At 39.3% G+C, this 27,926-nt stretch overlaps 2 protein-coding genes across 2 annotated transcripts; both read left to right on the top strand.

Annotated features, from left to right (window-relative positions):
- Positions 1-3,410: 3,410 nt before the first annotated feature.
- LOC149174623 (uncharacterized) lies at positions 3,411-4,688 on the top strand. Its single transcript, XM_089420905.1, has one exon. The coding sequence runs from the start codon at positions 3,411-3,413 to the stop codon at positions 4,686-4,688; it is 1,278 nt and encodes a 425-aa protein (XP_089277031.1).
- A 2,399-nt stretch (positions 4,689-7,087) lies between these two features.
- Positions 7,088-7,546, top strand: LOC149174624 (uncharacterized). The gene has a single exon (XM_089420906.1). It carries the CDS (start codon positions 7,088-7,090, stop codon positions 7,544-7,546), a length of 459 nt encoding a protein of 152 aa, XP_089277032.1.
- Positions 7,547-27,926: the final 20,380 nt, after the last annotated feature.

Here is a 27,926-nt window from a genome sequence, read left to right on the forward strand (position 1 = left end):
GGATTCTATCTCTAAGCCATTAAGAATATATTGTGACAATTTTGCTGCTGTTTTTATGGCTAAAAACAACAAAAGTGGGAGTCGAAGTAAACACATCGACCTTAAGTATTTAGCTATAAGAACGTGTTAAAGAAAAGAAAGTGGTCATTGAGCACGTCAACATTGAGTTGATGATCGCTAATCCTTTGACTAAGGGCATGCCACTGTTGAAATTCAAGGATCATGCAGTGAATATGGGACTTGGTTCCATTATGTAGTTTCTCATTATATGGACAATGTTATTTTAAAGAAATTCTTAATTATTGTGATGTTTTTCTCATATTTATGTGCACCTTAATTTGATTTGAGATAATTAATTTGTGTAGGACCAAGAATAAACATCAGGTTTATTCATTAAGAAATTGTTGCCACATCAATCATAATAGAAATAAATACATAGTAATACTTGGAAGATAATACTCGTCATTAGAGGATTTATCGCCATGATTCATGTATTTATTACTTAATACAAATTATCGATGGGTTTTAAGATGAGACGTTAGATTAGAAGCATGGACCAAGTGGGAGAAAAAATGTTAGCATAATAACGATTCTATAATGCGGAATAAACACTTAAAAAAGAATCGAAAACTTTAATGCCCAAGAAACCGTACCTCCGGCCATTGATACTTTCTCACACTCTCTCGCTGTGTCTCTCTCTCATTTTGGCACTTCCAAAAATCTACTCACTCTATTTTGATGGTGTAAGACTGAAGGGAATTGAGTGGTGAGTTTGGGGACCAAACCGAAGTATTTATAGCCAAGCTTCCATCAAGCGATCAGTGGCTATGTGTCAAGTGTTCCACAACTTCAGTTGATCATGGGGAATGTTCCAACTGCCCTATGAATGTGGTAGAGAACTTAAGGGAAGTTATGGACCAATTCAAGAGCTCCCAACAAGAAAAGGAATCCCGTGAGACGGTTTCCGTGAGAACCGGTCATGGCCTGTTTATGGCCACGACCAGATACAGGGAGCTAACAGATTTATCTTAGCACAGATCTAATATGAATCTAGAGAATCAAATTTATGAAAGATATTTTTACATTGTTGTTATTATTATTAGTATAGATCTATCTTAGCACGGGATCTAACATGAATCTAAAGAATCAAATTTCTTTAGGTTTAAACTTATTTTAAAGTGCAAAAAAAATGTGTAATTTTTTATTGTTTAAATTGTATTTTTGAATGTTATAGAAATTACATAACATGTGTATTGAGTTATTTTATCAGCTCACATTAAACTGGTTTTTTTATTATTAATATATTGTAAAAATAAGTCAATATTAATTCATATTAAAATATTTTATTCATAACTTTCTATACAACCATTTTTTTGCTATATATAGATATATATGAAATTGATATCACGTGTTCACATATTTATTTTGCATGTTTTTATTACTTCTAATTACTTTACATGAAATTATATTAAGTCATATAGACAACTAATTAAATATTAAATATGCATAGTATATTTTTTTCATTTTTATTATGGTAGACATTGCTTTTCTATTTAGAAAATATTTTATTTTTATTCCCACAAATAAGGGGTCACATGAATGAAAATTATGATGAAGCAGTTGAAGAGGGCGAGGTTTCTAGGAAATGAGGTTCTGCACGGCGGAGCTTGGCGCCCATGGATGAGCCACGGGAACAGGGAGCTGTAGGTCAGAAGTTTCTGGGAGTTGCAGGTCAGATCTTTTTACTGTTAATACAATGCTTTGAATGGATTCTGGTCAGTGTGAAGAGTGGGAGAGGTTTCACGAATGCGAGTCAGTGGACATAGAACCAACGCTAGAAGACCTTCTCGCCTGCTGGGGACATGATGTGTCCGAGAAAAATCTGCTCCATTTCTTTCTGAATAGCGCAGTGAAGTCAGGTTTCCTTGACGAGGCGGTGGAAGAAGGAGGTTTGAAAAAAGGCGCTCAGGAAAGGATCCCTGCAAAAAACCTGATGTTGAAAGGAATGCTCCCCAGCCTGTCGAGGTCTACGTCCAATGAAGAGGCAGGAGGGGAGCCGAAAGGATCTGGAGAAGAGGGACAAGTGCGAAGTCTGGCCTCAGCCTCTGCTGTTGGGGTAAAAAGGATGGTTGTGGAGGCAGATGAAGACAACAATGACCCTGTTGGAAGGTGAACTGAGCTGTTTGAGGCAGCAGAGACAGTTGCCCTTGCTAACCAGAATCCAGGAGAGGGAGAAGCCAAGATGGAGGTAGTGGGTGGGAAGAGGAAGAAGACCAAACTTATCAGAAAAAAGGAGGAGAGGCCTAGCTACATTTTTGGAGTGGATATTCATATAGATCAGGCGATGGAAGCCTCAGAAACCTTCTTAGTTGGTAGAGTTCGTGGAAGAAAGTTCTTAGTAGCTTTCATCAAGGTTTGGGCTCAGTCAGAATGGAAAGATGCATCGGGTCAGCCAGAAGAGATTAAGAATCTGGACAGAGGTTGGTTTTGCATTCGGTTTGGACAAAAGGAGCATGTCAAATGGGTGCTGGAAAAGCACTGGAGTTTCGGGAAGAGGCCAATCTTATTCAGAAAATGGACGCCCCTGTTTGATGCCCAGAAAGAAAAAAAGATGGAGTCTCCAATCTGGGTCAGATTACCGGGTCTCCCTTTGCAATTCTGGACCAACTCGGCCTTCTCTTCAATTGGTAATACGCTGGGGAAGTTTCTTGACACTGATAGATCATATTTACGCACTCATGACTGGAGTGTTTCCCGTCTCCTGGTAAGTTTAAACCCCAGAGAAGGTTTGGCGGATGCTATGATCCTGAAGTATCGAGGTCTAGAGTTTATTCAGACCCTGGACTATGAAAACCTCCCTTTCAGATGTCATCGCTACCATAATTATGGACATCTGGCCGGGAGTGCCCTCTTGGACATAGTAGTCGCCGAAGGAAAAGGAAACGTAGGACGACTCAGGCGAGTTCACTTCTATCCCCTTCCTCCTCCTTTTGCTCTTCTAATGATTTTCCTCAATCATGCTGTGATGAGACTGGTCCTTTCAGGCAGCTCTTGAATGATCTGCTGGACCTGAAGAAGGGACTAGCCTCATTAGACAGTGTTATAATGGCCATTCCATCTTCTCCTAAGCTGTCTTCTTTTCCCATGGATGCTGCCTCATCTATCCCTCCTAGTGTTTGGGGCCCTGAACCCCCCTACAATCTTAGACCTTTGGCCATCAGAAAGGGGAAAGGGCTGGTTGTAGGAGGTCTGGAGCTGGACATGGTGTCAGCAGGTCCGAGGAAGCTAAGAGGAAGGAAAACAAATCTGTCGAAGGCACAGTTGAAGGCTATCATTGATATTGATGGAGGGAAGCAGATGTCTCTACAAGGGGTTATTAGAGCAAAGCAGTCACCCCCTGAGATTTCTCGATGATCATCTTATCCTACAATTGCAGGGGTCTAGCTAGTCTACCCAAAAAGCTAGCTCTGAAGGAACTGGTTAGGACCAACAAACCTGATATTATCCTTCTCCAAGAAACTCTGGGGAAGGGGGAAGAAGTTACAGGATGTCTCTTCAAGCTACTTCCGAGATGGAGCTTCCATGCCATTGATGCTAATGGACATTTGGGAGGGGTGGTTCTCGGCTTTAACGTGAAGGTGTTACGAGAGATCTCCTCTTGGGGATCGGAAAATGTCTTGGTTGTGGAACTATTCTCCAATGAACTATGCATCCCTTTTCTTTTTCTTAATGTCTATGGACCTGTTTTGGATCGGGAGAGGTTCTGGAACTCCTTCTTCGCAAAGTCTTTTTTGTCGCACCCAAACCTTATAATCGGAGGAGATCTTAATTTTTCTTTGGGGATGACAGAATCTTGGGGGGTCAGAGCCAGAGCAGATCCCCTTTCTGATTTCTTTCAAAATAAACTGGCCTCTTCTCTCCTGGTGGATGTCTCCCCGCTCAAGTTGCGCCCGACGTGGAGGAATCGAAGAATAGGAGAAGATTGGATCGGGAAGAAACTTGATCGATTCCTGATCTGTGAATCACTGGCAGAAAATTTACAGGCTTTTAGACATTGGGTTGGGGAAGGTGGTCTTTCGGATCATTTCCCTGTCTTCCTGGAAGTGAAGGGAGATTTCACTAAACCGGGTACTCCCTTTAAATTTAATGCTTCTTGGCTCTCGGATGCTTCTTATATTAGCCTCTTCCATAACACTTGGAAGAAAGATGTTCTCAATGAAGATGAGAGTCGCAGCCAGGTTTTTATGGACAATTTAAAAAGGATGAAGGTCGCCTCAAAGCATTGGGCCCTCCAAAAGAAACTGAAGGAAGAAGAAACCCTGAAAATTGTTAACTCTGAGCTTGCCCTCCTTGAAGACCCAGACGGTAATGGCTATGGAACAGTAGAGTCTCGGGCTAGACTTCAAGAGTTGGAGATGGAAAGAAGGAGAATCCTCCAGCTCAGAGAGGAAAGTTGGCGCTTAAAAAGTAGAGCGATCTGGTTGCAGGCAGGGGACGAAAACACCAAGTTTTTTCAGAATTATGCCAAAGGGAGAAAAAACTCTAACACAATCTGGGAAATGAAGAAAGCCAATGGTGAACTGGCTCGTTCTTTTGAAGATTTGGCCTCATTAGGGGTCAATTATTTCAAGAATCTCTTCAAAGCGCCAGAGGAAGTTTCTATTGCAGAAGTTATTAGAGTCGCCTAGATCTTTCCAAGGTTCATAGAGGAGGAAGGAAATGACTCCATCATGGCACCTGTTTCTAAGGAGGAGGTAGAAGTCATTCTCAAATCCATGCAAAAGGACAAAAGCCCCGGATTGGATGGCTGGACTGTCGATTTTTTCCAGCATTTCTTTGAATTCATTGGAGATGAGTTAGTGGCAGTTGTGGAAGATTCCAGGCGTACAGGATCAATCTATCATCCCTTCAATGCCACATTTCTAGCCCTCATACCCAAATCTGATCTCCTGGGTTCTTTTGACGATTTCAAGCCCATTTCCTTGTGTACTTGTGTTTACAAAATTATTTCAAAAATTATTGCCGCTAGGCTAAAACCTTTCCTCTTTCGAAACATTTCCACTAAGCAATTTGGCTTTCTAGACAACAGACAAATTCATGAAGCTGTAGGAGTTGCTCAAGAAACGCTTCATAGTCTAAAAATTGGGAAAAAAAAGGAGCCATTGTGAAAATCGATTTGTCTAAGGCTTATGACAGAATCAGCTAGCTGTACCTTAGGCTTCTGTTAACTCACCTGGGTTTCAGGTATGATTTTGTGAGATGGGTTATGAGTTGTGTTTCTTCTTCTTCCATAGCTGTCCTGATCAACGGAGTGGCCTCCAGTTTTTTTTTGTCTTGAACGTGGCTTGCGTCAAGGTTTCCCACTCTCTCCCTTTTTGTTTTTACTGGCAGCAGATGTCATCAGTCTTTTGATCCATGATGCAGAAAGACAGGGGACTCTCAAAGGAATTGAAGTAGCACAAAATTTTTGAGTGACTCACTTCTTCTTCATGGATGACATAATTCTATTCAGCAATGGTATTCTCGAGGACTGTAGGACTCTCAAGAGGATCTTGGACCTTTTCCTGAAGGCTACTGGTCTCTGCATAAACGAGAGAAAATCCACACTCACATGCACAGGTTTGTCCAGAGAGTTGATGCGTAGAGTGGAATTGGTCCTGAATTTTGAAGTCAAAACGTTGGAGGATTCTTTTAAATATCTGGGGTTCTTTCTGAAGCCTGACAATTACAGGATAAAAGATTGGAATTGGATCCTTGCAAAAATTGAATCCAAACTAAAACATTGGAGTTACAAGTGGCTTTCCAGGGCAGGTAGGCTTGTGTTAATTAAATCTGTTCTGATGGCAGTTCCAGTCTACTGGGCTAGTCTGACATGGGTTCCCAAAGGAATCTTATCCTCAATTGATAAATTAGCAGCAAGTTTCTGTAGGCAGGGTCTAAGTCTGAGAAAGTTACCCCTTGGATCGTGTGGGATAAAGTCGCACGTCCTAAAGAGTGGGGAGGCTGGGGTATTAAAAATCTTTCTTGCTTCTCCCAATATTTAGTAGCAAAGCTCGCCTGGAGACTCATTTCCACTAAGAACCTGTGGACCTCTGTGTTTAAAAGAAAATATATTGATTCCCTATCAATGCTTGATTGGATCAGATTGCCGCAAAAGACTTCCAAAAACTCCTCGGTGGTTTGGAAAGTTGTGGTCGCCTCTGTCAAAGTCATAGAGAAGTGATTGGCTTGGAGTGTGGGGGATGGAACTCAGATCAATCTGGGTAGAGACCCCTGGATAGGTTGTTTAGAGATATTTTCTCTATCTCAGGGGCTGGTTTCGGCCTTAAAAGATAGGGGTCTTTACACTTTAAATCAGGTGGCTGATCCCCAGGTTTCCACCATCTGGAGTCAAGGGTGGATTCAGGGAAGAGATTTAAATTTGGATGATGAATGGCTGGAGGAATGGGACTTGTATAAAAGGGACCTACTCAACTCCTCAGTCAGGCTCTCTGACTCTCCGGATGAACTTAGATGGGTCTTTGCCCAGAATGGGTTTTATTCTCCAAAGATGGGGTATAAATGGATGATGTCTCAAAATGGGTGGGAGAATCTGGCTTGGTGGGTTAAATCGCTATGGAAGTTAAAAGGGCCAGCTAAAACAAGATTGTTCTTCTGGTGTGTCCTGCTTCAAAAAGTTCCTACCTGGGATTTTCTTCAAAGAAGAGGAAGGATTGGTCCTGGCCGGTGCCCCCTTTGTAAAGACAGCGTCGAAATAGTTCAGCACCTGTTTCTTTTTTTCCCTTTTAATTCCAGCCTATGGGCCGAAATGTTAAGGTTGTTAAAAGTTCCTTTTAGGTGGGAAGGGGAGGGGCTCTTGGAAGCTTGGCAGAGGTGGTGGAATGAAACTACCAATGACAGAGAGAGAACCATTCCATTACTCATCATCTGGGGGACATGGCTTGCTAGGAATCAAGTCATCTTTAAGGATTCTGTCTTCCCTATCTAAAGACTTGCCACAGAAGGAGTTGCTATTTATGAAAGTATTCCTGTTCCTCAAGCTCTTCCTACTTCCAGAGCTGTTCATCAAGAATCTATTAGATATTCAATGCCGTGGGCTTATTTTGATGGGGCCTCTGACATCAATGGACGCTGCGGGGTTAGCTTGATTATTCATTTATCAAAGGAAAAGGTTGTTAAAGCTTCAGTTGGTCTTGGCCAGGGATCCAATAACTTTGCAGAATTGAAAGCTTTACATCTCCTTCTCTGTTGGCTTATTCTTAGGAATGTGAGAGAAGTCCAGATTTTTGGGGATTCAATGAATACTGTGAAATGGTTTAATGGGTCTCAACGCTGCAGAAATTTCATTCTGATTCCTCTGCTTAAAGAAGCTTCATGCCTCAAATGTCAGTTCATGGAGATCTCTCTTTGCCATATCTTCAGGGAAAGGAATTTTGAAGCTGATCGCCTTTCTAAAGTGGGTGTTGAACTTGATATGGGGTCGTGGACTGTCACGGAGGAAGAAAATGGGGTGGTTCGATCAGTCGAACAACCCATTTTTGCTTAAGATTTGTTTCATCAGAAAACTATTTTTGTTTTTGTACATATTTTGATACGGTTCATTTTGTTTTTGCTACTATTTTCTTCTGTAGAACTTCTTCAGGGCTTCTGGGCTATTTTCCTTTAATAAGGAGGCCCGGGAAGCTGTGTTTTCTCAACGCTTCTTTTCTGTTTTCCGAGAATCCTTCTAGTGCTTACTGTGGATTCTCTGAGGACGCTGTTTGCCTCTCGTTTCTCTTGAACTCTCAGCTTCTGCCTTAATCCATACCTCTTCTGCGTGAATCGGATCCCGGGAGGTGTGCGTGGTCAGGAGGAGACGCTTTTCTTGTTTTGGCTTGGTAAGTCTGGTGCGTTTTACATCTCAGGCATGTATTGATAGCCGGCTGAGACTTTTCTTTCTCCATATATGGTGAAATCGAGTCTTTCCGCAATGCTCTGCATTTACTCTGTAACTCTCTATTTAATAGATGGTTCGATATTTTTCCCGTGGAAAAAAATAAGAGGTCACATACACCAATTTCGTGACATGTTTCATCCATTTATCAAAGAGAATCCCACAAATAAAGAAATCACATACACCAATTTCATGTCTAACTTAACTGTGACCTTAAAATTAAATAATAATAATAATACTATATTTTTATAATTAATTAACATTATTATTAATGTACATTTTATTATATTTTTTTATCATGTGTTATTTAATCTCCAAATCGAGCTGGTGCATAATACATAAAAGAAAACTTCATAAGCCATACCAATAAGAATAAGTTATACAGCACGCTGAAGCAATTGTATTAGCACGAGCAAAAGTATCAGTTAATCTATCAGTGCCATTAGTAGAAATGCCAGTTATTCATTATCCTATTGACCTTGAAGCAGTGAATGTATCAATTGACCTGAAAGCAGTTGATCAGAGCACCGAGTTGACCAAAGTGTCTTTACAAGATTATGAGGTGGAAAGCAGTTGATCAGAGCACCGAGTTGACCAAAGTGTCTTTACAAGATTATGAGGTGGATGCTTATTGTTGTTGTGATTAACATGTGTAGTACCCGGATATTACCTTAGCTTAATTGGTTGTATTCGTCTATTTATTCTTTTGATCCATGATTCTTTGATATTCATTCATGAATTCTTTTCTTAATCTTAAGTTTATTAATGGGTTTTTTAATCATTTTCTTAATATATTTTTTAATCATTTTTTTGGTTTTATAAAGTAAAAAATATAAATTTTTTCCATATAAAGATTCTTTTTGAATACTTATTCTTGGTTTTTACCTATTTTTTGAAATTTTAGATCTTTAAGCAAGTCTAGACAAATTTAACACTAATTTAATTAAAACCTTAATAAGACGGTGTAGTGTATAATTTATTTATAGTTTTATTAAATATCCTCCAAAATTATCCATCAAAATATTTAATAGTTGTAATATCTCATCTTTGGAAATGAAATATAGCTATAAGTATGTTTGTAAATTGTAGTTTTATTAAATATCCTCTAAAATTATCTATCAAAGTATTTAATAGTTTTAATATCTCATCTTTGCAAATGAATTGTAGTAATAAGTATGTTTTTTTTCCTCTGCTAGTGAATCTTTTTATTAATCAGGAAAAAAATTACATATAGCTTGGATTTTTGAAAGATGACCAAAATCTAGAACATTCTTCATATCAAGGGTAGTCGAGACTAACAAGCTACTTACCAATAACAGGTTATCAGAAACTAACTATGATAATCACTGCTAGATAGAAAACTCCTTGATGCCTTACTGCTCTTATGGTCTCAGTTTTTTGGCTTCCTTGTCCTTCCTAGAAATCCTTTGTGTGAACCCCACGACAAGGATTTGAAGAACTCAAGCTTAGTTGGTTTTCTTCCTTGCACTAAAGATAAGCCTTGTAAAGAATCTTAGCATGATGAACTCACATGTCCTTCATGTCTTTTCCATGCCATTCTTTTGTAAGGGAAGTTAGTCATGGATAATCCATATCCATATCTTCTAGTAGGGCTTGGGCTTCATCTTCTTCCAATAGGGAGTGAACCATTTCCTATAGTAATGGATTTTGTTGATACTCTTCTAGAAATTTTTGCACAGGCTCTAAAGGATTCAATAAGGGCTTGTGGGTTTTTCCTTCTATTGGTTGCAGGCTTGATTTAATATTATCATGCTATAGAGACTCCTCTAGAGAGGAGATAGACTCCTATGTAGAGGAGAGAGATTCAAACCTATTTCTAGATCTAGGGATTTGGTCAATATTTGAGGCACTCTGAAGACTCAAATTTCTTCTTCTTTGGGGCACTTTTCCCGAATCATCTTGCTCTTTTTGAGAGGGTGTCCTTTGGAAATTTCTTTGCATTGATCAAACAATCCCTAATAAGATGCCCATATTCATGATATCATCAACATCTATAGGGGACTTGTTCATAACATAGAGGTTGCTTCCAAATGCTATCCCATATATATAAGCCGAAAGAGGTTGATAGATATTCATATAAACATAGATTTGAGCATGATGTATACCTCCCTCTCTTAGTATCCTCAAATATCTTGAAAAAACTTCCAATAACATTACCTATGGCCTCTTGGGTTCACTCCTAATATTCCTTTGGAAGAGAAAAGAGTTGAACCCACATTTGGGCGACAAGGAAGTCTTCCTTCTTGGAATCATAAATTGCTCCTTCCAAAATTGCATGAAGAACCCTCCTTCAAAAACACTCAACCTATCGTCCAAGCTAGAGAAAATGATTATGAAGAATCTGTTTTACCCTAGCTGCAGTTCTATCTAACCCTGAAGGTTCCATTTATTTTCAATCCACCCAATTATAAACTTTTCAAAGGGTCACAATCCGATGAACTTGCAGATAAAAACACGATCCTGCATATATTAGATATATTCTCTGATCTTGTTGGATTTAACCTCATATATTAGTCTTGCGCTATTTTTGGTAGGAAATGTCCTAGATTTTTAGCTTGCCAAGATGCACCCAATGAAGGTTTTTCTAAGAAACCAGAACCCCCATTTTGCCCAGGTGCTCTATCGAAAGGATGAAAATGATGTCAAAGATGAGGGGATTAAAAGGAAATATTAGTAGATCCATAATTTTTACGAAGTCCCAAAACAAATTTCTCCTTCCAAAATTGCATAAAGAACCCTCCTTCAAAAACCCTCAACCTATCGTCCAAGCTAGAGAAAATGATTATGAATAATCTGTTTTACCCTAGCTGTAGTTCTATCTAACCTTGAAGGTTCCATTTATTTTCAATCCACCCAATTATAAACTTTTCAAAGGGCCGCAATCCGATGAAATTGCAGATAAAAACACGATACTGCATATATTAGATATATTCTCTAATCTTGTTGGATTTAACCTCATATATTAGGTCTAGCGTTGTTTTTGGTAGGCACTGTCCTGGATTTTTAGCTTGCCAAGATGCACTCAATGAAGGTTTTTTGAGAAACCAGAACCCCCATTTTTCTCTGGTGCTCTATGAAAAGGATGAAAATGATGTCAAAGATGAGGGGATTAAAAGGAAATATTAGTAGATCCATAATCTTTACGAAGTCCCAAAACAAATTTCTCCTTCCAAAATTGCATGAAGAACCCTCCTTCAAAAACCCTCAACCTATCGTCCAAGCTAGAGAAAATGATTATGAAGAATCCGTTTTACCCTAGCTGCAGTTCTATCTCACCGTGAAGGTTCCATTTATTTTCAATCCACCCAATTATAAACTTTTCAAAGGGTCACAATTTTATGAACTTGCAGATAAAAACACGATCCTGCATATATTAGATATATTCTCTGATCTTGTTGGATTTAACCTCATATATTAGGTCTTGCGTTGTTTTTGGTAGGCAATTTCTTGGATTTTTAGCTTGCCAACAGACACCTAATGAAGATTTTTCTGAGAAACCAGAACCCCCATTTTGTCCATGTGCTCTATGAAAAGGATGAAAATGATGTCAAAGATGAGGGGATTAAAAGGAAGTATTAGTAGATCCATAATCTTTACGAAGTCCCAAAACAAATTGCTCCTTTCAAAATTGAATGAAGAACCCTCCTTCAAAAACCTCAACCTATCGTCCAAGCTAGAGAAAATGATTATGAAGAATCTGTTTTACCCTAGCTACAGTTCTATCTGACCCTGAAGGTTCCATTTATTTTCAATCCACCCAATTATAATCTTTTCAAAGGGCCACAATCCGATGAACTTGCAGATAAAAACATGATCTTGCATATATTATATATATTCTCTGATCTTGTTGGATTTAACCTCATATATTAGGTCTTGCACTGTTTTTGGTAGGCATTGTCCTGGATTTTTAGCTTGCCAAGATGCACCCAATGAAGGTTTTTCTGAGAAACCAGAACCCTCATTTTGCCGAGGTGCTCTATGAAAAGGATGAAAATGATGTCAAAGATGAGGGGATTAAAAGTAAATATTAATAGATCCATAATCTTTACGAAGTCCCAAAACAAATTGCTCCTTCCAAAATGGCATAAAGAACCCTCTTTCAAAAACCCTCAACTTATCGTCCAAGCTAGAGAAAATAATTATGAAGAATCTGTTTTACCCTAGCTGCAATTCTATCTGACCCTGAAGGTTCCATTTATTTTCAATCCACCCAATTATAAACTTTTCAAAGGGTCACAATCCGATGAATTTGCAGATAAAAACACGATCCTACATATATTAGATATATTCTTTGATCTTGTTGGATTTAACCTCATATATTAGGTCTTGCGTTGTTTTTGGTAGGAAATGTCCTAGATTTTTAGCTTGCCAAGATGCACCCAATGAAGGTTTTTCTGAGAAATCAGAACCCCCATTTTGCCGAGGTGCTCTATGAAAAGGATGAAAATGATGTCAAAGATGAGGGGATTAAAAGGAAATATTAGTAGATCCATAATCTTTACGAAGTCCCAAAAAAATCTGAGTGAAGAAAGGGACAGAGCCCCCCTCTAACGACATTGGTTATGGATGGCTATGTAGAAGAAACCCTAAGATTGCAAGTATATTTCTTGAGCTTCTGAAGATAAATCATGTACAAAATTATGAAGCATCCAACATTTCTAATGTACTCCACACATCATCAAAAACACATAAACATAAATAATATGATTTACCTTCACATATATAACATTTATACAAATCATTTACTATTCAGACTACTCGAAAATGGCGATCTAGGGTTTCTGACAAACCCTTCCACGACGCAGAGTCTGAGCAAGCAGCTTCTCAGGCCCAAACAGAACTTTTGATAGGACAGGATTTGTGATTCTGAACGTAGAGGACAATGAACAATCCGCTGGGGGAGGCATCAACGCCTTCCCCCAAAGATTACACTCATGAAAACCCAATCAAAAATAGAACCGAGAATGAAGAGACGCCAGAGATACGGCCTACGCAACAACAGGAAAAGAATGGAAAAGAAGATCTGGAATGCGAGAAGGAGGATAAACAGACAACATTTGGAAGACCAAAGAAAGCATCATCGTCCACATGCAAGCCCATTGCCACAGAACGGCCCAAGATCGAGCTGCCTAGTCACAGGATCAATGCGCAAATACAATTTATGAAAGATCACGCCCTGATTGGCAAATTCATAGGTTATTGGCCAACTAAAAAAGCTCTGCAAGGATGGATTACCTCAAAATGGAAGCCCAAAGGTCATGTAACTCTACAGCTGGGCCCTAAAGGCTTCTTCACAGCCATCTTCAACTGCCTTGAAGACCGGAATCGAGTTCTAGATGGAGGACCCTATTTCTTCAATGCAGCAGGTCTTTATCTACGAGACTGGGTCGAAAGATTCAACCCAGATAAGGAAGATTTCAGCTGGGCGCCAGTTTGGATCTGCATGTACTCACTTCCACTGGAATACTGGGATGAGGACTCACTAACAGCCATCAGAAATGGATTAGGCGAGTTCATAAAGGCAGCGGAGGAAACAAAGCTTCGAAGATACACATCCTACGCATGGATCTGCGTTTACATGAAGCTGGGCCAAGCACTCCCGGACTCGGTAAGTCTTCTGCACGACGACTTTGAATGGATTCAACCCCTTGACTATGAACATGTACCCTTTCGATGCAGGCGCTACCATGCCCATGGACACCTCTTTCGTGATTGTCCCTTAAACATGCCTCCTAAACCCACAGAAAATGGAAGCAAGTCTGATCTGGAAGGATTCACCAAGGTAGCAAGCAAAAAAAGGCATACCAAAAAACCTCCCTTAGTACCAAAAAACACTTCTCCATCATCTGATATGCCATCCTCCAGCAACAGCTTTGATATTTTGACAAATCTAGAAAAGCCAGAATCAGACACACCTGCGTCAGCAAAGCCATGCTCTGTTCCATCCACCTATATGTCCCCCACACCTATCCACTCTAAAACCAGTCATCCATTGAATACAAATACCTCTGATAAGCCTGCCTCGGACTCGCAACTCAACACCAACCCTGTTCATAGCAAAGCCCTATGGTCCGACAAAATTATGGACATCGATGATACACCAGCATAACCTTCTCAACCACTAACCCATCCGGAGGGAGGTAGTCAGCAAAGTTTAATGGAAGAAGAACCAGAAAGCTTTGATCTCGAAGAAATCGACATTTTCAGTCTAGAGCAAGCCTGCAAAAGGAAAGCGTTCGACACAATACCGAATAGACAACTGGAAAATTTGGAAGTAGTGCTCACAAGAGTGCATCAGCATAATACTTTGGGCATATAGCAAGGAGGAAAATGGGATGGGAAACATATCATCAAAGATGGGAAGAAAAGAGGTAGAAAGATAGATCTACAACGTACCATATTAATTGGGGAAATGCTAGTGGAGTCTGGAAGGTGCTCCAAGTTGACCAAATACTACCGATCTCTACCTACTAGTCAACCATGAAGCTCATCTCATGGAATGTAAGAGGACTTAACGGTCCCGGAAGTACAAAATGTTAAAGAACATGATTCAACAAGAACAACCATACATTGTATTCATGCAGGAAACAAAATGTAGCACCAACACATTAGAATCCATATTATCTAAAGCCTGGGCAGGATGTCAAATGGTAACAGTCGACGCAACAGGTGCCTCGGGAGGGTTAGCCATAGCATGGAACACTCAGCATATATCCTTAACAAATTTCCATGCCTCACATTATTTCATCCAAGCAATGTTCCACCTGATCGGCACCAACATACATGGACATTTAACCAATGTTTACTTCCCTCAGGAGAGTACGCAAAAAATCAGGCAATTAGAAACACTGGAGATTCTTAATGCTCCAAGAACTTATCCACTATGGATCATGGGAGGAGACTTCAATATGATCACACGGCTGGAGGAAAAACTGGGAGGTAGAAGAAAGCTGGACAAAGAAAGCAATAATTTCAAAGATTACATTCAACACAATGGTCTAATAGACTTACCTTTTGATAACGGCACCTACACTTGGAACAACAAAAGAGCTGGCTCTCAGCAAATATCATCACGGTTGGATAGATTTTTAATTGCAGACAATTTTTTTCATCTTGGTGGTGATATATGCACCTCTATCCTTCCATTAGCTGGCTCAGACCATTGGCCCATTTCTTTGCAATGGAAAAATCCCGGAAAATCTAACAGAAGACCATTCAAATTTGAAGCTTTTTGGCTTAACTACCCTGAGTTCAAAACAATGGTCAAATTAGCATGGGAAAGCTTCCTTCCCAATGGTGGCTCACTTATGTACCAATTCCAGCAAAGATTGAAGCATATCAAAAAACAAATCAAAACCTGGAACTACACCACATTTGGCAACATCTTTCAAGAGCAAAAAGTTCTTGAGCAGAGCATGAAAGAGCTACAACAGAAGATCATCCTAGAAGGCAGAACAAGGAACATGCTAGACAGGAACAAAACCTTCTAACACAATTAGATGAAAGAAGCAGACAAGAGGAACTACTCTGGAGACAAAAGTCAAGAATTAGATGGCTAAGAGAAGGGGAACGAAACACCAATTTTTTCATCGCACAACTATACAAAGAAGGATGAATAATACAATCTCACACATTCAAAACTCACAAGGAGACAAAATGGAGAAACAGGAAGACATAGAGAAAGAGCTCACAAATCACTTCAAAACTGTGCATTAAGAGCTGCCCACAGACAGACAACTTGCCATCAATGAGATAATTCAGCATATTCCTAAACTCATTACAGAGGAGCATAATCAGTTATTGCTCAGACCAGTCACCCTGACGGAGGTCAAAGAGGCATCAAATCAACTAAAAGCTGGGAAAGCACCAAGACCTGATGGGTTTACGTCTAACTTTTACCATCACTTCTGGGACTTAATCAAAGCAGATGTCTGGAATGTGGTCGAAGAATCAAGAGTAATGCATTGGTTACTTCCTTCGCTCAATGCGACTTTCATCGCTCTTATTCCCAAAGTAGCGCAACCAAGCACTCCGTAGAAGTTCAGGCCTATTGCACTCTGCAATGTCATCTACAAAGTTATCTCGAAAGTCATAGCCAATTGCCTCAAACCGCTCCTCCCTCTTCTCATTTCACCAGAGCAATCTGGTTATGTCGAAGGTCGTCAAATTCTGGATGGTATTATACTGACTCATGAAACCATCCATTCCCTAAAGATAAACAAACAGGCAGGTATGCTGTTGAAAATCGACCTTTCCAAAGCCTTTGATAAACTCAGCTGGACCTACATAAAACAGATGCTATTAGCCTTTGGATTTTGCCCGACATGGGTTAGATGGATTATGACCCTAATTTCATCCCCACTTTGTTCTGTTCTTGTCAATGGGATCCCCTCTAAACCCTACCACCCTTCCAGAGGAATCCGTCAAGGTGACCCTCTGTCCCCTTTCCTATTTATCATTATGGCTGAGGGACTGGGTCGTCTTATAAAGCATGCTGTTCATTCTCAGGATCTTAGAGGACTCTCTATTCATGGAACCCCTGTAATTACCCATCAACAATTTGTCGATGACAATATGCTCTTTGGTCATCCTTCTGTAAGTGAGGCCCGAACCTATAAAGTTCTTTTAGATACATTCTCAGAAGCCTCTGGCACCACCATAAATACTACCAAATCTCAAATTTATTTCTTCCATACTCCTATTGCCACCCAAAGAATCATTGCTCGAATCATTGGCTTCTCTCAAGCCAAGCTTCCGTCTCAGTATTTAGGTGCCCCTCTCATAGATTCAGCCTTAAAGCATGCTTCCTGGCACCAACTCATTGAGAAAATGGAAAGTCGACTCATGTCTTGGACACACAAAACTCTCAACATGGCAAGCAGATTAGTCTTGATAAAGGCAGTCCTACAATCTATGCCCCTCTATCTCTTCTCAATTCTTGCTGCACCGAAATGGGTGTTAAAAAGAATTAGGAATCTGCAATGCAATTTCTTATGGGGTTCCATAGGACAAAACAGAAAATGGGCATTAGTAAAATGGGAAAAAGTCTGCAAGCCTAAAAAGCAAGGGGGTCTAGGCTTACGTGATCCGCAACATAGCAATACTTTGATGGGAGCACGGATTTGGTGGCAATGGGTATCCTACCCACAGAAGCCATGGGCACAACTATGGACTGCAAAGTATGCAAACAATCGACCGCAACAAGAACTAATAAGGATAACTACCACACTCACAGGATCCCTAATTTGGAATGCGGCCAAGCAACACAGAGAGGTCATCCATCAACATAGCTTTTGGGAGATAAGGGACGGGAGGACGGCCCGCTTCTGGATGGATTCATGGCAACAGAGACCCAAAATTGCAGAACTATTACCATGCACAAATCATAATGGAAATGACATTAACCAGGAGGACAATGTAGCACATTTCTGGACTCTAAGCACCATACAGGGCTTTAGGCAATGGAAACCGTCGAGGCAAATAACATAGCAAGCAACAGAAGCTTATAACATGGAGTTACACAAAGAGCTCACTAGCAGAAGAATCAGAGTCAATACTGGAAACGATGTACTCAGATGGGGATATACACCGAAAGGAATATACACCACTAAAGAAGCATACCAGCTAATGTTCCAAACACAGGAACCAATAGATCCTGCTTGGAATCGTATCTGGACTGCAGGGGTCTGGCCAAAAGTTTCCACCTTCATCTGGCTGCTGTATCATCAAAGAATTCTCACTTGGGACAACTTAATCAAAAGAGGATTTCAAGGACCATCCTTCTGTCCCAACTGTCAAAATAATGAAGAAACTATTCAGCACCTCATGGACTCTTGCCACATGGCCAATCAACTCTGGGAAAAGCTCACTTTCAGATGTCAGCGACCTTGCAGACTTCTAGGGGATATAAAAGGCACCATTCGCAATTGGACTCCAGAGCCCTATAATAGCAAAGTTCTCAATAAGCTTTGGACAATACTGCCAGGCCTCCTTCTCTGGACAATTTGGAAGGAAAGAAATAAGCGAATTTTTAAAAATAAAAAAACTTCCTTAGAAATCATATGGACCAACTTATGTCAGAACATCAAGGAAACTCTTGCTACACCAATGGACAACTGAGGACTTTCCTACCCAGCCTCAGGAACTAAGCATATGGGCTAACTGGAACATCCAGCTCCAGCAGGCACAATTGAACCCCAATAGACCTAGCATTATAACCAGGCAGCTCTCACATTGGTTACACCCCCCACAACATGTGATTAAGTTAAATTTCGATGATGCCTCCAAGGGAAACCCGGGCAAAGCAGGATATGGGGGCATTTTCAGAAATCATGAGGGCCAACCCTTGCTATTGTATTTTGGTTCCATTGGATGGGATACGAACAATTCTGCAGAACTGGAAGGATTGTGGCAAGGTATGAATCTAGCTCACCAACATAATTTTCATCCCATCATTATAGAAGGGGACTCCCAAATTCTAATCAATATGGTTACTCAAATCCAACAAGGAAGCACTGCTTCAAGAGTTGCCAAAAGCTGGAGATTAATGGCCAGGCTTGAACTTATAGAGAAATGGATAAAAGATAGGAGAGCAATAACTTTTATTCATGTCAAAAGGGACAGTAACAAAGTTGCAGATCTCCTGGCAAACATTGGGGTGGAATAGGACCAGATCCTACATTCCGGTATTCTCAACATTATAGATGACCACAATCAATTGCAAGCTTGCACTGACCTGGTGCACAAGGAAGCTCAACTCCCGATGCGGGTGTTAACTACGGCAGTTAAGTTGATTAGACGGAGCGGCGGTGGACGGGGCGGCCACATGGCCCTCTGCAACCTTTCCAATGCCACCCTGAATGGCATTCATGGCACCTCGCAGGAGCCATTTAATGCCTGCACTAGTCGAGGCAGAGCCATTACCCACTTAATCATGGAGCTAGAGAACTTTCCTATTATTTTACCCCTGATTCACTGTGCATGCCCTCTGCAAGCGGGAGAGCCGACTGAACGCACCAACACTGGCCGCAGATGTTGGCTTGTGAGCTGCATTGATTTGGGTAATGGCTTCCACCATTCCCATACCAACTTATGCAATTCATCTCACAACCTCCAGCCCTCTGTAATTTCCTTGCTTAGCTCTCCTGTCAATTCCTCTTCTGTTCCTGTGGACTTTCTCCCTGTTCCTATAGCCACCATGGTCCACCATCGTATGCGCAGTCGACGTGGTGGCATGGGCGGCAGAAGTTCTCATCCCCCTGCTCAGCCTAGCTCCGACTCTGCTTCCCTTGCCTCCTTTGCCGAAAATCCCCACCAGCACAGTTTTGAAGGCCGGTACCCAGATACAAGAAGTGGCAGAGGTAGAGCAGGCCTCCTTAGCTCAAGCTGTGAAGCTGCTGCTGTTCGCTCTGCTACCTTTCCCCTGCCTCCGCACCCTGCTCCTCACACCACCCAGTTTCGGTTTCACAGCTCTTTGAACCGCTCGGTTATAGTAGCTACAGTCTCAATCACCATTACAGAAGAGACCGAGCAGCATGCTCCCCTGGATAATTCTATAGAGGCGGCGAAAAGAGTTGGACCAAGCAGCAGGAATAGGGGCAACAATGACGAGCAGGAAGCTGATGAAGGTCGGAACAGAAGGCATGGTAAAGCCATTGCTGGCAGTCAGCATGTTGAGATGGGCGTTCACAGTTACACGCAAGCCTCGGACAACCGTTTGGGTGACATGTCAGGCCCGCATGTTGAGGCTTGCTGCATGGAGGAAGGCCATCAGGCACTGGGACATGGCGAGTCGGACAACTCGGATGACTGGGCGTGTCCAATTGTGGAGGAGCCCACTCCGGAAGACTAAGCGCCACGTGTCGTGCATGCCAGGTGGATTTCTGTCTTGCTCTTGGTTTAGTTTTGTCCAATCCTATGTGTCCTCAGGATAAACTGTTGGTTTGCTGGTCTAGTCAGGATAAACTGTTGGTCTTGGTAATGATCTGTTTAAATTTGCCACCCCTGTGTGGGTTAATTTTTGGATATATTTTGGACTGGTTTCCCCTCTGTTGGGGTAGTCATAGACAACTATCATGGATGCGTGTTGATTGAGGCCAGGTTCCTTTGTGGCCAAGATTCACTGTAACTACCTTTTTTGTATCATATTAATAGATTAACCTTACTTAGAAAAAAAAAACATTTATACTAAGCCCTTTCATAATATAAAAATAAATTTGCATGAAGTTATATGCATGAAAATAAAATAACAAATTATTTTTAACTCTGTGCAAACTTTAAAGAGATAAATGGAAGATGGGGAGCATTAGAGGGGTTTCTTTCTATGGTACGTTATTCATCATCTTTCCTTGAGATTTCTTTTTAGATGGTATCACGAGACTTAAGAATTATAATTTTAAGGGGAGATAAAGATTTTAATTGGTGCACCTTTAGTGATGGAGGGCTTAAAGGTTTTGGTTCCTAAGGGATAGGTTGGGTTGGGTGGAGAATTTCTCCCAAAATTATACTGTACTATTATTCCTACTATTTATGTAGTTAGCAAATGTCTATTTATTGCTGATGTTTTATAAGTCAAGTTTTCATCTTTTATTTTGAGGTAGTATAGTACTTCGTTATTTAATTATTTTTTTAATGTGAATTTAGCAAATGTCTATTTATTGTTGATTTTTTATAAGTCAAAGTATTATAATATATATATATATATATATATATATATATATATATATATATATAAAATTATAATTTGTGAGTTTTAAATATGTTATTGAACCTTATATATTTAGATACCTTTTAAAGAGAAAATATATAAAAAAATTTATTATTATTTCAAACTAATTATCATTATTATTATTTTAAATTTATTATTATTATTTAAATATATTATAAATATTATCACCCAATAACTTTTTATATTTATATTTATTATGCTTTAAAATTTAAATTTGTTATTATTTTTGTATAAGTATTCTTTTAAAAAATGAGGGGGGTAAATCCCTCTGAAGAAGCATTATATTAACCCTAGAACACAATATTTACAATATATACAATAGTCCAATGATTACAATAGTTGTGTCAATAGATGGCAGCGCAACATGTAGTCTGTGGGACAAACCTGAGTGGGGAGGCTAATAATGCGTCGTCCCAGCCACGCGGGATATCGCCATGTATAAGTATTTTTATTAGGTTATATAATACATTTTCAATTAATAAAATAAATTGAAATTTATTTGATTTCTCCAATTTTCTAAACATAATGGAGGTAGTCTCTTAATAACAAAATATTATAAGATTGATGGAATAATACAAAAATAATGAACAAATTAATATTTTGAATGCCCATTTTTTTCAAAAGATCTAAGTCTCAATAGCTATGATTGGAAAGGTTATCAAAAGTATATGAGCACCTTACCTGATTAAAATGTAAATCTTTGTAATTTATATTGATTGAAGTTTTAATTTATGTATTTAAAGAAATATTTGTTGGTTTAATAATATAAAATAATATAAATATTTTGTGATTGAAACAAGTTATTTTTTAAAAATATTAATTTAAATTTATATGATTATAAAAAAAAAAATTAACTTTTATAATAAATAATATCAATATTTAAGTAATAGAAAATGGAAAATAAATTTAAAAAGGATTAGATTTATAATAAAAAAAAAAATTTGAAATATTATTTCAAAATTTTAATTGAAATTAATAAACTAAAAGAAAATATTGTTTTTTTAACCTAGAAAAAACAAAGGAGGTAACATTGTTGTTTTAACATAGAAAAAACAAAGACATTTCGTAGGTATACATGATATTTTGTCACTGTGAGATATATTTGAAATTATGTAATTATAATGATATATGAAATAATGTTTGTTTATGGCGGAAATAAAAATATAATATAATATATTTGTTATGTTGGTTTATAAATTTAAATTAATAAACAAAAAAGAACTTTCTTTACGACTACTTGTTTTATTGGGGAGTTATTCTTTTTCTTTCATTTATATGGATACATTGTTGCTCCACACCCTACAAAACAAACACAAAACTGGAGGAAAGAAATGGAAAAAATGAATGTAAACCCCAAGAAATAGGAGAAAAAAAATAACTAGAAGAAGAAGATGCTAATGAATCCAACGTAGATTTTTCCTTTTGTGTATCTATTTGTTATAGCTCCAAGTGTCACCCCCTTGGGTTCATTAGGGAAGAAGAACATCTTTAAAGTTTTGATGTAGAAATTGGTCCATGGAAACTTCATAAAAACCCATGTTTTGTAGCTTTAACACTCCTTAAACACTAGTAGACAACGTTGTTAGGCTTAACAACACTCCAGATGACTTGACAGGGAGAACTGAAGGGCTCAACAACTCTCCAATTACATTACTAGAGGGATCTGAAGTGGTAGTGTGCATGGACAAGTGAAAACAAGGTCAAAGTTGATCACATTTTGAGGATAATATTTGAAAGGACCATATCAAACATGGTAAACAAAGTGTCTAGGTTCAATGTGATCACTTCTACGAGCTATTTATAAAAGCACTGCCATCCATGGAACAAGGGAAGGAAAATTTATTGTAACGAAGTGTAGTCGTAATATAATCTTGTGGGGTTCCTTGCTATAAGCCACAAGCACTATGTGTCTTAATAGTGATCTATGGTGGGAGGGAGAAAATAAACCAAAGACTATAGATAAGTGATGATTGTAACACCTTGGTATAGTACAAATAATTGATTATTTCTCCATGAAAATCATTTCTTGTTATTGGTTAATGTATTTGATGTTGGTTTTTCCTATTAATGCTAATGGGTGTGGCAGAAAGATGGATTTGGTGAATTGTTGTCTATGTGCAAGGAATTGATGCAAGGAGCTTGAGAGAAAGGATCTCCAAGTACCTCTATAGTTGGCTACATCGAACATTCACCTCTAAATAGAAGATGAATTGTAAGTCTCCTTGTTATTTCTTTCTTTGAATGTGCATGAGAATGGGATAGATAGATTGGAAACCATATTGTCTATGACAAACCCTGGGTAGGCCTATGGGTGTAGAGTATCTTACTACTATAGGAGAAATCCCCATAAACAAAACTGGCGAGTTCACTAGGGAGCTTCTAGTGAGACTTTTTTCAGAGTCTTTGTCTCATAATTTAGTAGCTTTTGTTTACTTTTCTCAGCTCTGTATAGTGATTAGGAGTCATTTGAAAGTTTATTTTTAAATCCCTTTTTCCTAAAAGCTTTAGATCTGGGTTAAAAACCTTTTCAATTCTCCTCTAAAGGGCTAAAAGAGCATTGTTATCCCTAACAATGCTCTGGTTTTCTATGTCGGAAAAAATGTTAATACTGGGGGGGGGGGGGGGGGGTGTTAAGCAATATTAATGCTAATATTAAATTTCATTCTAATTATTACTTTCACATTCAAACTTGGCAATCATCCATGTGAACCATCAACAACATATATCAACAATACAAATCAACACATGAATACATACACCATGAGAAACATACACATAATACACAAAAGTTTAACATGGAAACCCTTCTGAGAGAAAAACCACCAAACCTTGTTTGTATTATGATGTAAACTATGAGCTTCCACTCTATTTACATCATTCATTGTGAGCCACCACTCATAAGAAGCACCAACTCCCTTAGTTTGTTTGTTAGCACCCACTAGCAAGAAGCTCCAACTCCCTTCTTTGGTAGAGACTTGATCAACTTATTAGAAGCACCAACTGAAGCACTGACTTATTGGATTTTTTCAAGCACCAACTTGTAGCTTTATGGATTTATGCAAGCACCAACTTGTAGGAGGCACCGACCTCCAAGCTCTCTTCAGATGTCCACTAATATGGAAGCTCCAACTCCCTGTTTTGTAGGCTCTAACCCACACTCAATAAGGTAATCTTTGCTCTATGTTATGGCACCCACTTGGCCTGATTTCAGCTCTCTATTCTTCTCCTCATTCTATTTTCCCTCATTAACTCAACAGATCAACTCTCGGCCCCTTAGTAGTTCCATAAGCACTCTCAACATCTCTTCAACAACTCACTATCACATAACACTTTGTTGTTATCCCCTACAATTAGACAATTGCAATCCTTGGTTTTGTTCATTTGCAACACAAAGAACAATGATGACCATTCTATCATCTACACTGTGCAAGGGTGTATTCTTACATGGCTTCCACTATGTTGTTACATTCAATTACTCAACCTCCGCAGCTAAATTAAATTTGAGAACGGGCAATGGAGTGTTTGACATGCTGAGAATTAAATCTCATTCCACATGCACACTCAAAGAGCTCCTCCATTAAATTATGTGTGTATACACAAAATGGCTCTCTAAAGCTCAAGAAGTACTTTGACATGGCACTCTAAGCTTTTGTTCTGGTCTTCTACACCCAAAACTATTTTCATTGAACTCTTCATGGCATGAGGGACACTCAGGTTTGGTTTGCATTTTTTGAAACAAGTCCATTAATTTATTCTGCACAATCATAGTCATTCGTTGTCTTGATTGAATGCTTCTCGACAATCACCATTGACTCCAACTCTAAGTTCTAGTTGTCAAACCGTTCACTTCCTATCACCATGCTATGGTAGACTTCCACAAATGGTGAACTCTACCAAATAGAATGTAACACAACTCGTGACCCATTCAAGTTCACAAGTGCTAAGCCCTCTCTTCATAATTAATGGCCGAAAATGCTTAATCCCACAACACCGCACAATAAGCCCAAAGGGTTGTAATACATGTGGTTAACAATGTTTTCCGTGATAGGCCCTTGGTCACAAAACATGTGAAAATCATTGCAAAACGACTCCTGGGCACTTGTTTGAATTGTAGCTCTGAGGGCTTAAACAATGTGAACTAATCTTTTGCACCCTTGGTCACACAGTGCCCAACGAACCAAGTCTAGGTGCTTTACCTTAGCCCCCAACCTTCCTTCTAGGATTACGTGTCCACTAGGGGTCCCTATTTTAACAATGCACCAATGCAAAGCCTTTTGGGAATACGTGGCCTTGCCACCTCGCTTGACTAGGCCCAACTTTGTTTGAGCCACTGTGTCCCGATGCTTCGTTACCTCGAGCTCTCACATGTGCGCTGTAATTGTAACTCCTGGGAGTAACCTCCGAGATTGCATGTCTTGTGGAGTCTTACTCCACACACATGGACCAATTATGAGACAGTGGGGATTATGTGTTTGTGGGGACTCCTTCCACCAACCAATGCTCGCTTCGCTTGCTAGTTCCACCACATCCTCTTGGAGCCTAGTCATCCCGAGACTTCACATTACATTAATTTTTTTTTGGTAACAATCGGGGTTTGCCTACTACAATTATGTGTCCTAGGTAAGATCCACGTTGTTGTCATGTACTAATCAAAACCTTTTTTCCTCTTAACGTCCTCTTGGGCTTACATCGTCTCGGAGGTTCACCTTTGCTCACAACTTCATACTTCTAGGGAAGGTCTGCTGGGATGAGTTGTTAGTGGGGTCCCCTTGCTTTCGTTGTGCCTTGCTCCTCCTCCAACAAATGAGTGCTTGCTCCAATGCCTTACGTCAACTATCGACGTCCTCTCGGTGCATTTTCATCTCAGGGCTTTTCCTTTGCATTCTTATTCACAACATCCTCGGAACCTTCGCTGGGATGATTTATCATATGGACCCACCATGCACCAATAATATCCTGACCCACTGCTCTTTTATCAGTCAAGTTCTCTCGACTCTCTGGTTTAGCTACTCCTCCAATGACTTTGCCAAACTTTCACCAATTTGACCCTTCTCCATTAACTGCAGTTGCAACTTTTGACTTTGCGGGTACTTAACTTTGACTGGCAATACTTGTTGATCCGGGAGGAATTTTTTAGACTTCAACATGTCGTTGGAAATTTATTTCCGAGCACAATCCAACTAATCCATTTCCAGGAGCATATGATTTGATCTTTGAGGAAGAAATGTCTTTAAATCCATGGGCTCACAACCACCATAGATATAATATTTTAGTTTCTTTAATTGGTCGGCTCCTATGATGGTTCTCTACTAAAGACTACAAGAACCAGAAGACTCCCCTTGAACTTAGAACTCCATGCACATCAATGCCAAACACACTATGATGTTTTCCTATTTGACATCAATGCCAACACATTTGATGCCACCTGCCATCCTAAGAATGTCAATTGTCCAACATGCTCTATGAAAGAGCATCGTTGTCCCTTTTAGTTCTTTATTAGCTCTTTGACAAAGCATTGAAGCCTTCAACCACATGTTTTCATACGATTTTTCCTTAAATTTCTCTAATTTTCTTGCATGCATTTATCCCTAGTTGTGGTTTATTTGACATGTATGTTTTCCTTTACCTTTTTTTTTTCTCTTCTGTAAAAAACACTTAGATCTACCTCAAATATGTGGATTTGTCTTCCTCGTTAGGGTTTTGAATCCTCTTGGGTTTGATTCTCGATAGAGACATTGGTAATTAGGTATATCTCTGCCACAAATGTCTTCTATCCCTTCACCTTTTTGTCTGCTTGTAAGTGTGAATTAATCATTGAAAAATTTGTTTGAATGCATGCATGCTTGCAATTAGGGTTTTGGTTTTGAGTGTGTTTTATTAGTGTTTCCTTTGGTTTCTTTTTATTGTCTACTTGCATTTTTTATTCTAATTTGCGCTTCATGTTAGAGTGCTTAAAGAGAGGGTTGTAAGGATTGTCTTCATATTGCACATAAAATATCTAATCTTCTCATAGGTAGCTTTCATTAAAAGACAAAATGTTGCATAAGCATTTTTCTACACATTTTTCTTTGAAAACAAGTCATAAAACCATCAAAGTTTCATGCCATTTACCCTTGACATTAAATAACAACCTTTAAAATCAATGTTTAATAAAATCAATTTGACATTTTTTCTTTTCTTTGGTAGCACACCAACATTATCTTAGGATTTTAGAGTGTTAGAATAGGTTGGTGAGGTAAACTCTCTTAGGCCACCAAAATAAACACTAGAATCTTGAGCTAGGGAGTTGAAATCCATTTGCATTCACATGTTTCCTAGGAAGTCCTTCTAACATAAGGGTCAATCACAAGGTCACATTAGGGCCAATGGAGTGATATACACCACTTCACTTGGTCTTGGTGTTGTGGTCTACATGTGCTCAAGGTGTATCCTTAAGGAGGCTTTAAGCTTGATACCCTACCTTTGTGTGTGTATCCGACTGACAATTGTTCCCCTAGGTTAGTTGGTTATACATGGCAACCATAGTGGCCATAACCTTAGGGACCTTACACAAGTGACATCGAGGGGGACCTCCTTGTAACCAGGGCAAACATTGATCAATATGCACTAAGATCCCCTAGAGGGTGCCCACACATATTTAAGGGTATTTTCATAATGCATAAAGTTGATAAGCATGAGGCTGGCATAACTGTCCCAACCATATCTTCACAATTGACTTGGCCTTGATAAACAAAGCTCAAACTACGGTAAGGTCTCTTTGATCTCTTGGTTTGCATGCTTGCTCCTTATATTTGATGGGTTTATGTTGTTGGGTTGTTTCTAGTGGTCTTAGGATATTTATTTTATGATTTTGTACACATCTTTTGCTACCAACATTATTGATTTTAGTTTGCATCATTTTCATTACCTTGAGGGCCTTTCTCCCTAAAAGGAGGTTCCACTTTCCCATAGACATAGACTTAACCCTTCCACTACCATAAGCACACATGTTTCAGGGGCCACTTTGGGTTATACTCAAGGGGCCAAACCTCTAGTTCATAGAGTGGTTGATGGAAGTCTTCCAACTCATCCTCATTCACCTATCACTCACATCTCATCACCCATCTCCTTAGGGGTTGTATATTTTTTGGATCTTTTCACTTATACAATCCTTTCCCATAGTCCATTGTGGTTAGTATCACTACTATGGAAGAACCTAGTGTGTTAACACCTATTGTCACTAATCGTTTACCCAAGACTACTTCT

Source organism: Pinus tabuliformis, chromosome 4_1 (genome assembly GCF_031772625.1).
Source record: "Pinus tabuliformis cultivar Carrire ecotype Pingquan chromosome 4_1, CPIR1, whole genome shotgun sequence".
In the NCBI taxonomy this organism is placed as follows: Eukaryota; Viridiplantae; Streptophyta; class Pinopsida; order Pinales; family Pinaceae; genus Pinus; species Pinus tabuliformis.